The sequence below is a fragment of the Musa acuminata genome, chromosome BXJ1-4 (assembly GCF_036884655.1).
Source record: "Musa acuminata AAA Group cultivar baxijiao chromosome BXJ1-4, Cavendish_Baxijiao_AAA, whole genome shotgun sequence".
NCBI classification, from domain to species: domain Eukaryota; kingdom Viridiplantae; phylum Streptophyta; class Magnoliopsida; order Zingiberales; family Musaceae; genus Musa; species Musa acuminata.
The window spans coordinates 25,799,371-25,810,417 of NC_088330.1; the positions used below are offsets into that span (position 1 = coordinate 25,799,371).

The 11,047-nt window shown below is 35.8% G+C and overlaps 1 protein-coding gene across 3 annotated transcripts; it reads right to left on the reverse strand.

The window, feature by feature from the left end:
- Positions 1-992: 992 nt before the first annotated feature.
- On the reverse strand, positions 993-10,593 carry LOC135651163 (histone acetyltransferase MCC1-like). Of its 3 annotated transcripts, none has more exons than XM_065171049.1 (6): positions 10,329-10,593; positions 3,594-3,811; positions 3,324-3,468; positions 3,143-3,242; positions 2,835-3,063; positions 993-1,306 (listed from the first exon to the last, which is right to left on the reverse strand). In XM_065171049.1, the coding sequence occupies exons 2-6, from the start codon at positions 3,698-3,700 to the stop codon at positions 1,123-1,125; spliced, it is 765 nt and encodes a 254-aa protein (XP_065027121.1). In that variant the 5' UTR covers positions 3,701-3,811; positions 10,329-10,593; the 3' UTR covers positions 993-1,122. The 3 variants fall into 3 exon arrangements, with proteins under 3 accessions (XP_065027121.1, XP_065027108.1, XP_065027116.1); XM_065171036.1 differs by having other exon boundaries at positions 10,284-10,593; XM_065171044.1 differs by having other exon boundaries at positions 10,281-10,593.
- Positions 10,594-11,047: the final 454 nt, after the last annotated feature.

An 11,047-nucleotide genomic window follows, 5' to 3' on the forward strand; every position in this document is an offset into this window, starting at 1 on the left:
GTTGTCATTGCGTTCGGATTTGACTCCAGACATCAATCATTCTGGATTTCTACTTAAATTGTAGGTAGAAAAGGGGTTCCTGATTAGATTCGTTGCAAGTAATTGGAAATCAATGAATATTTTTGTTTAGCTACGGTGGATGATACAGGAAAGAAAGGGATAACACGTAGATAAGCCTACGCCATGCAAGCATCTCCAACAGCAGCAAAAGACGCGTGCATCGATTCGTAGACATTGGACAGCCTGCTTTTTTTAACCTCGACTGGATTTGGTAACACCATCACAGTCCTCCCCCATTATCCACTCTATCAACAAACTGAAGGACCACAGCCGAGCACACGTCACTATATATATATATATATATATTTCATCTCAGAATCTAAAACTTGCAAGCATTGAAATCGTTAATTTGCAGTGGGCCTCGCTCCAATAAAGGATGACAGAGAAAAGTGCACTGAACTCCTTCTCTACCTTAATTAATAGACATGATAGAGAGAGTAACGTGTCATTTGCTTTGCAATCCTGACATCCAACCGTAAGACGTGGATGTTGGGGTAATTAGGCTGGTATTGCATCAGCCATCAGGTACAGCTAGTGCAACTACCTACCTCCGCAGGCCTTAACTGCATCCTAAATGCAGACAAACTCCTCCACCTACCCAACTCATGGTGCAGCTTCGTTTTCCCTTCACACAGGGAAGGCCGGAAGCTGCTTTTGTATCTTTGGCTTCTGTTTAGAGGACGAATAAAAAGGACCCCAAGTTATGGCACTGATCTTACGACAAGCTGTCGCCATGGTTTATACCCTTTTATCTCACGAGTCACCACCACAAAGGTACCACTTCCAACCCATAATAATAGGTTTGGGAAGATTGCTCATTCCTCATCACAAGTATTAAAGAGCACAAACACTACTAATTAATGCACATTAGCATTAACCAAGTTTCTAAATCTCTCCATCCGACAAAGAACAAGCATCTGGTCCACAAGGCATGTGAAAACTTCAATGAGGAAGCTTCTTTTCAATATACAGAAAACAAATTCGATGGTATGTGTCTAATTGTTTATAGGTGATGTCAAACAAGCGAATCTTTTTAAATCCTCGGTTGATTCAAATGGCTATCTATACACTCTGACACGCAGAATTATCGGCGCCAAGGATCCTTCTGTTTTGAGCAACCAGAAGGCTACTTGTTTCTTTACACTTGAGATATCTGGGAATATGCTTCTCTTGTTTCCTCCACAGCTTGGAAGCCAGCACTTTAAAAAGGTCTCTCAAGTAAGCTGCCACTGCTGCCACAATGTTTCTGCACAAGAAAACAGGTTCATCATCAAAGGAACATGGAAAAAGGGAGACAGACAAAAAAAGAACATCTATAATATATGGTAGGTAATTCACATGTTATTAATTCTCAAAGTCTCCACATTTTGGGACGTTGGCATGGCAAATACTTTTGTTGTTTCTTATACAATGTTCACATTTGAATGCTATTTAATTCGTTCATGGTGTGTATATTTCAATCACTAACAATCACTTGGTTTTCTTTAATATTCTCAAAAAACTATGTCCAGAATAAGATCAAAATTCGAAAGTCTTAACGCTTAAGAAAAGAACTAATTTAATTGAGATAGGATGCCATCCTCAAATAAGCAATGACAAGAAACATATTTTAAGATCTATCTGATGTGTCTCATGGTTGAATAATTATGATGATATCTGGTTCATAACTAATTTTGATACAGAAATGGGAACACAGTGCCAATTAGTACAATGAAGCAGTGATGGATGGTAAAAATCAGTTTAAATATTAAAACACGACTAAGCTCCTCATTGTGTTCTAAGTTGGTAAATGCTTCTCGTTGTGTACAAGGCATAGGTTGTATTAGAACTTTGTGATAAGTGTCTTTTCATTTTTGGGGTAAAGAATCTAAGTGGGAGATTCAAAAGAGATATAATTGATGCAACATCATGCAAAGTAAAATGTAAATTTTACCAAATAAATAAAAACTATCATTCATAAGACTTCAGCAACTCAAATGGAGTTAGTTATGAATAGAAAAAGGTATCTTAATCAGAGGTCATAAACCGAATGAATGATTTCTCAAGAAGCACCTGTTGTTTCCAAGTTCATAGCCCAGTAGTATGCACTAAAGATTTAGCAAATGCAGAAGAGTTGATAAAACTTTTTCACGGAATCAATGACTAAATTCTTCACCATATTTACATATAGTTGGACTTTCGAATGCCACAAATGACCCCAATTAAGAATCCCAAATTCTTAAAACAAATACATGTCTACCAGCTAAATTATCATAAAATTTGTATGGAGCAGGAAACAGAGCAGTATCTGAGTCAATTAGCAGTTCAAGCATATTCAGTGATCACATTTAGGCATAATTATCACGGCTAGGATGGTCAAAGTAATTCAACACCAGAGACATGTGAAATATGTAAATATGCAAAGTTATCATGAGTCAAAAGTAAGGAACTTTCTCCAAGGGAACAAAAAAAGCAAATTCTACTGCTTAATTTGCATGTTTCTCATACAATAAGCACAAAAATTTTGACTAAAAAAGATCCAAGGTATCTAACATACAAGTAACAGCCATCACTTCCCAGATTTAAATTAAAACTTAAGGGAACTCATGCAAGCTTTTCTCGTTGGTAGTTGTAAAAACAAATGAGTAAAAGCAATATATTATTTATATATTATTTACATGCAAATCAATAGATGAACACATCGCATCACCAAGATGACTAGTAAAAGGAATATATGTAAAATACACAACTATTAGTAAACCACACCATGTTTCCTATCGGAGATATATACTTACAATGGAGAGCAGAGAGAATGGCCACCATTCACATAGTAAACAAACAGATATGAATCATAATGCTGGCCATTAATGTAATAAAACTTCTGCAACCGTCTTACGCACGCAAACGACATCTTCTCATAGAAATGTATGGCTGGCATGTTGTAGGAAATGACATGCAAATACACTGCTCTACAATTTGTGATGCTTGAAGCATATTTGATTACCTCGCAAACAAGCGAAGTAGCTGCAAATGCCATAGTGAGATTAGCATAAAACACTATCTGGTGCATAAAAGCAATTAATAAGCTAGACAAGGTATTGACCGATCCCATGGTTTCTATAATTCTCCACCACACCAAGTGTCAAGATATAGACTAGCATTAGATCTTGCCTTGAGGCATTATACCTAAGCAAATCTGAAATCTGCATGACCAACATAGAACAATACAATTGTTACTGTGAGAAACATGTGCTGGAATGAAAATAAACATTAATCTCAGACACCTCGCTTTCTTTTGCTGACATAAGACGTGTTGTGACGAATCCAACTAGTTTATCACGGCCGCCATCCGACCTGCTAACATCAACAGCAGCCCAAGAGACTATTCCATGTCCTTGCACCACACTGATGAAGAAGTCTCTTTCATACCTGCAAACATTGTGAAAATTCCTGATATCCATGACCACAATGACGACTTTAGGTAAACAAAATTTCTTCTGAAGTGCTATTCTGACAAATCAAACACTGAACACAATAACACATTAATGGGATACCTTATAGGAAATAAAGCTACATGGATCTCCTCAAGGACTTCAAGATCAGAAGGTAGTATTGGCCTATATATGATAATTGGTTGATGAGCACCTCTTGGTTCCAACATTAGAAATTTCACTATTATTCACTGGTAGTGAGAGAACATTGAAGAATAGAGTAAAAAGCTCGACTTCATTGATGCCACATCTAACTGATGAAGTTGAATCTTTTTACCTCCCTGCAAGAGTATGAAAATCATCAAATCATTTGAATCTCCTAAGAAAAAGTGGCCAAAAAAAAATCCTCCTAAGAAAAAATAATCATGCTTTTCAGACCCTTAGGCCTTATCTCACAATTTGGTTAAGATATTGGTCATAAATTATAAATAGTGTTTACCAAAAGTATATATCTATCACCCATGAAGATCAAAAAACCCATGCATGCTTCTATAAACAACACAAGCTACAAAGCATACCTAGACAACACCTCATACATCTGATGGTATATTTGAAAGTGGCTTAGTTAGTGGCTAAATAAATTTGAATTATAACTTCATTATGAGATGAAAAATGCTCTACCTCATATACAACATCATGTTGGCCAAAACTCACTCCAAAATGAACTTTCCTTCCATAAACACATGTTCATGACTAAATCCTAATAACTTCCTAAGGTGGTTGCATGCAGCTCCACTGAACTTGTGAACTCTAAATTTCAAACAATATTAACAAAATTAATGCCTGATATTCCTTATTTCTCAACATAAATAGATACTATATGTATGCTCATTCGTATAATGAGCAATCTGAATCTAAGTGTCCATATCCCAGTTATTGTTTACACATTAAATCAATAAAAAACACTATACATAGAGGATTAATTTGATTGACAGAGGTGATCCATTAAAGTACACCATTTTACAGAAAATTCCTCTGGTAGGCAAACTCCTACAGTTGAATTAATGACGACTTGTCTTTTCCCAATGTAGGTGAACTATACCACATCCACATATTCTCTCATATGACCACATCACACGATGCTTGCGTGGTCCCCATGATTAGAACAGAAAGAGAAATAGAGGGAATGAGAAGAGTGGGATTAGAGAGGAGAGTAAGACTAGAAGACAAAGGATGCAATTTTTTTCATTCAATTTCTGAACTGTTTCATTCAATGAAAAGCTTCATTATTTATAAGAGTTTAGGAGCCTTAATATAATCTATGAATACAATGATTCTCAAGAGTAATCTCTTAGACTCCCTTTATTCGACTTACAGGAAACTTGTATGCTTTTTGAAAATACAAAATGTGACTTCTAGAATCCCTAAATAGATTTTAAAAACTTATTACAGCTGATAAGAAAAAAAAAGTTCACTTAATATAAAAAAGTATAATCCCAAGGTTAACACCTAGAAAGACCAAAAACTCTTCATTTTTCCACAACTCTTAGAGTTTCTAGACTAACTAATTTATGACTTTTTGTTGATTTCTTTGCATGGAATAAACTCTTCTAAAGTCCTTTATATACCTAGATGATTCTCCATCATTCTCTCCCAATGAAAACAAACTCAATCCTACAGAGTGGTCTGCAAGGTACTAATCTAATAAGTCTAGTGCAAAGTCATGTAAGTTCTTCCAAAGTAATCCAAGTGGCATCAAAAGTTGAACGGTCATGCCATTTGATAAGAAAATGTTGAATGACGCTAGTGGCAAACATAACAAGGTGATCATCAAGAATGGCCTCTACATCATCCCTGTATTGTGGGAGAGTTGGTGTTTTAAGAGTATTGGCACCTACAGGAAGACTGTTAGACATAGAAGGAGACTCAAAAGCACCATAATATGGAGTTAAACCCTCCACATTAAAAATTGGACTAATATTTAAGTCAGAAAGCAAATCGAGAATATGTGCATTCGAACCCAATTTTTTGATAATGGGGAAATGACTAATGCCTCAAGCATACAACTTTTTGAATGAGTTTTTGAGAATCTCTTAGGGCAAATGCGAATAAAGACAATCACCAACTTGAAACTCTTGACTTCTATGATGTGCACTAACAGCAAATTTATAACTTTCATTAGTAATTTTACGTCGAATCTCAACATGCAAATCATGAATATGTTGAGTGAAGTGGGTTGGTTCTAAAACATGATAGTCAAATGGAAGGGGTGCAAGGTTAATGGGTGTGCAAGGAATATAGTCAAGTGGGAGGGGCGCAAAGTCAACGAGCGAGCAAGGAGTATTGTCAAGTCAAAGGGGTGCAAGGTCAATGGGTGTGCAAGGTGTATAAGCGATGACAACTTCAAATAGGTTTTTTCTAGTGGAGCAATTGACTGAGTTATTATATGCAAACTCTATCGTGGGTAAGATTAAGACCCAGTTTTTCAGTTTTCTCCCAACTAAACATCTAAGAAGATTTTCCTAGGAACAGCTAACCTTGATTTGATCATCACTCTAGGGGTGAAAGGCTGAAGTGAACTTCAACATTGAGCCAAATAGTTTCCACAAAATTTTCCAAAAGTAGACTAACAAATTTTACATTCTTATCATACACCATGGTTAAGGGCAAACCGTGTAACTTAACCATTTTTCACAATCTTATTGTACACCATAGTTGAGAGCAAACCGTGTAACTTAACCACTCCTCGAAAGGACAATTTAGCAATATATGAAGCATCATCAATTTTGTTACATGTGAAAAATGGTTCATTTTTTAAAAGCAATCAATAACATATATATGATATCAAAAAATTTATCTAACAAAGACTTAACCTCAAGAGTTGGGTCAAGAGTAGTGTAAGGGCTAAGAATTTTTCTAGCGATGATGGGCACACACAACTTGTTATCTAGGTTCTCTACTTCAAAAGGCTTGAGATCTAGTGTGCAGTCCTTAGCAGTTAGGGCTCATGGAAGGGACTTAGAAGTTCTTGATTTGTCCTCTTCTGATGATTTTGCTAGTCACGAGATGATGTTTTTACCTTTGAACTGAAAGGCTTAGGTGTTTTCTCTCTTATAATCGATAACATCGAGATCATATAATCAAGACCGACCCAGAAGAATGTGAGCAATGTTCATTGGTAGAACGTTACAATAAATCTCATCTTAGTAATCACCCATTTTTATTGGTACTGGACACCTCTCAATCACAGGTCAAGTGGTTTTGTCAACCTAGGCTACCTTATATGGCATCAGATGTGACTCTACCTTAAGGTTTAATTTTTTAACAATAAATTTTAAAACTATGTTCACAGTGTTACCCCCATCTATAATCAACTTGCACATTCTCTCTCCACTCGGATAAAAGTATGGAAGATACTTGTTATCTTCCATTCATTAGAACCACTAGCGATTGAAAAAACGATACTTCCATTCATCTTCCATTCTCTCTCCGCTTCGGATAAAAGTATGGAAGATACTTGTCATCTTCCATTCATTAGAATCACTAGCGGTCGAAAGAATGATATGGACAACATTAACATGAGCATCTTTAATTTCTAGTGCATATTTAGGTTTCGGGTTCAAATACTTGGTGTACTTCCTCCAGTAGATCCTTTGATTCTTGTTTTAGGGTAAGGGTACATTGAGGATATTGAAAGACAATGTGACTTCTATTATGACAGAAGTGACATGGGATTGAAGGCAAATTAGTTTGAAAATCAAGAACCGAACAAGTTGGACAATTCATGATTGGGCCAAGGGTGTTGCCAGTAGTGGGGGTTTTTTGACTTGATAGAGTCACTTCTCGGAGTAGATTGGGAAATGAATTTATTATCAAAAGGTTAAGAAAATACTCGATGACTTAGAGTTTAAGGTAATTCTCAATCTCATGGGCTCGTCGAGAAGCTTCTTCCATGGTGTTAGAAAAACTAAGGGGGGCTTCTCATTGGATGCCAAACCTTAATCTATCAACAAACTTTCGAACAATGATGATTTGGTCCTTCTTGATTTCACACCTAAGCAAAAGTTCTTCAAATCGAGCCAATATTCAAACATACTAGAAGTTAACTACTTATGGTTTAATAATCGTTTAATTAGTTAGTTCTGAAAGTAGGTTGGTAGATATTTTTCCTTAAGATTTTGTTTCATCACTTCCTATTGAGTGATTGGAGGTTCTCTACGACGTTTAAAACTACAATGGGCAAGTTGCCAATGCTTCCTAGCAAACCCTAACTGTTTCAATTTTGGAAACCTCACACCTTCAATATCAATCACTCTGTACCACTCAGAGAAGTCCTCCATACTATCTAACCATTCAACAAACACAATTGGGTCAAATTGGCTATCAAAGTCTAACATATCCACTTTGACTCCTCTAGCTCGTTTCCTAAATTGTCAGCAAACCGTTCTTGTTAGCCCATTACTCGGGTTGGGGGATTTTTAGCATGTTCTAGGAATTCATCGTTAAGGTCAACAACTTAGTCATCAAGAATTGTTGGAGCATGGTTGTGAATAGGTGCCCTATAGGTAGACTTAGGATTTGTTCACAGTAAAGCTTAGGAAGTAGGCAAAATTCCTTAATTTAAAGCTATAGATTATGGAGAATCGATCATTTGGTCAGATAATCAATTCAACATTGTATCATGATCTATAAGTTTAGTCCTAAAGGTGTCGTCTACCTACTTTGTTGGCTTTGGGAATCAACAAGATTGGATTTGTTTTCACTTCGCCTAGACAGCCTAATCATGATTCTAATGCTATCGATAAATTGCTTTTTGATAATGATGTTATTAACTGCTGCAATGCAAAAGATAGAGGCATAGTGATTCAAGTTGTTCTCTCACTTTTTTTCACCTTTTTGGATTAGGGGGCAACTTTCAAGGTTTTAAAGTTAGTTAAAAGGGGGAGAGAGAGAGAGAGAGAGAGAGAGAGCTAAGAGGGCGATAAATGAAAAGAAAGGAGAAAATGAGGGGAGAAAAAGCGTTGAAAACCATCCTCTAACAAAATATATAATTTTTTCGACAAAAAATATTAGCAAAAGTTTTCAAAAAATTACCAGGCTTCAAGAGCTAAGTGGTCCACCAATTCCATAGGGACAATGCAAGGATCTGTGAGTAGCCTCACTGTTGATTAAAGCTTTTGCTGCTAGTTGGGACTTGATGGGGTGCAGGGCAGGTTTCTTGATAAGCTCTAATATCAATTGATGTAGAATAGAAAGAGAAGAAGAGAGAAAGAGAAGAGTGAGATTAGAGAGGAGAGTGAGACGAGAAGAGAGAAAATACAATTCATTTTCATTCAAAATCTAAATTGTTTCATCCACTGACAAGCTCCACTGTTTATAAGGGTTTAGGAGCCTTAGTACAAGCAATGAAGACAATGATTCATAAGAGTAACCTTCCTTTGACTTCTAGGGAACTTGTATGCCTTTTGAAAACCCAAAATGTGACTTATAGGATACCTAAATAGCTTAAAACAGCTTATCACAGCTGAGAAGAAAAAGAGAGTGCACTTAATACAAAAGTAGAGTCCCATGGTACCAAAAATTCTTCATTTTTCCACACAACTCTTAGAGTTTCTACATTAATTACTTGATTACTTTTTATTGATTTCTTTACCTAGAAAATCCTCTTCTAAAATCCTTTATAAATCTAGATGGTTCTCCATCACCCCATATGATCAATACTCTGAACAGGAAAATTGAAAAAATGTAATGATACCAAATATGTGGTACCCATATGCCAAACCCATGTACTTACGTAGTGTGTATCGCAAGTGTTATTGTATATGTTAAATATGAGACTTCATAAGCAAGTCAAATATGTTTACGTAGTCGCATATGCATCCCCCATAAGCATGAAGTGGGTCACACACACTGTTATTGTTCCCTCACTATATTATTGATTACTACGGTCTATAACAAATTAATAATACCACATTAATCACTTAGACAAACCTACTATTAGTATTTATTTAATATATTCTTAAATGAGTATGAATATTCATCCACATGTTCCAGATTTTACCATAGTGTGGAACTACCTATTAATTATTTTGCAGTTGACTATTTCTTTGTTTGTAATTAATGATTAGATTATTTAAAGTGTTCTAATATAAGTTCTAGGTGATATCATGATTGTTCGCGTACCACTATCATCTATTGTGGCTGCAACAATTGCCTATCGATACCTAAAACCATAATTATCAAAACCAAACTCTTGATTGACTTGGCGAAGCCTCAAGTCAACGGGTCATTGATTGGACTGGTGGGTCAATTGATTGAACCACATGGCTAATATAAAAATATATAAATAAATAAATATAGAATGCAATATAATATTAGAAACAATAAATATCTACAAATGCTAAACTGTTTTTATTTTAGTTTCGATAGCAGAAAATACTGAAAACGTTTTAGAAAAAATATTTATTTCATTGGCTGTTCATTCTCCAACAGAATATTCTTACATGATGCCATAGTATAATTACATAACATACAAATCAATGAGAGAGAGATCTGAATAAATACTAGAATACAGAACCTAACTAAAACATAAAATGGTGGGCAGTTGAAGCTTTTAGCAAACAACAAATCGCATTAAAACTACTAAGAAAGAAGCAGTAGTTCTAACACCAACTAAAACCAGGAGGAAACAAACTTGACCAGCTGACTTAGTGTTAAAAACAAATTTAACGATGGGATGTATCTAAGATCGAAGAAAAAGAAAATGTAATCAACAGATAAATAAACGGACAAAGAAAAAGGAAAAAGAACCACTTTTCTGCATCTTCAGCTAATTCAATGCCAAGGGCTCATCGCGACCTGCAGCTTTCCATAGAGGCGGGAGAGGGCGGAAGTTGGGGCATGAGGAAGCGAGCGATAGAGAGAGGGTGTCGACATACGACGTGAGGCAGCTAGAGAGGGAGATAGAGCGGCTGAGTGAGAGGTAGAGAGGAGGGCGGCGACGCGGCGGAGAAAGGGGGGAGCCGGGTAGGGCACGGAGACGAGAGGACCATCGATTACCCCGTTCTGGCAATGGAAAAGACGAACGAAGACCAAGGTGTGCCGTGTGCGGTCTGTCAAAAACATGCCGGTTCATAGGTGTCAGCCGTTTCAATTCGGTTTTCTGAAACAAACGAACCATAAAATAAACCGGAGCTGACGGCAGCTTAGACCCCGATTTATCCGGTTTGAATGACGGCTTAAAAAATCGTTATATGTGTTGTTAAATATAACGATCGACACTCAAAAAAATTTTGATTATAGAATTTTTTTTTTTTGCCTTAGAATTTATATTGAAATTTGAGGATAGGACCAATTACATCATTAAAACATCAAGCATGATTTCATAAGGTATTTTTAATCAAAATCATTTTATTTATCATAAATATATAATTTTCATGATTATTTTTAAAATTCCTGATTTTTTGTAATTTCATTATTAAACATGTAATTTTCAAGAAAAATAATTGTTCTAAACAAAAAAATAAATAAATGCATCATGAAAAGCATCAAGTAATTTTGAAATAAATTAGGGGGAT

Excerpts from the sequence above, each read along its gene's own strand:
- LOC135651163 (XM_065171049.1), bottom strand. The coding sequence starts at position 3,700 with ATGTTGGAACCAAGAGGTGCTCATCAACCAATTATCATATATAGGCCA. Across the intron at positions 3,469-3,593 it reads GTAGCTTTATTTCCTATAAG|GTATGAAAGAGACTTCTTCA; the intron begins GTATCCCATTAA and ends CAATGTTTGCAG. Across the intron at positions 3,243-3,323 it reads TGTCAGCAAAAGAAAGCGAG|ATTTCAGATTTGCTTAGGTA; the intron begins GTGTCTGAGATT and ends TTGGTCATGCAG.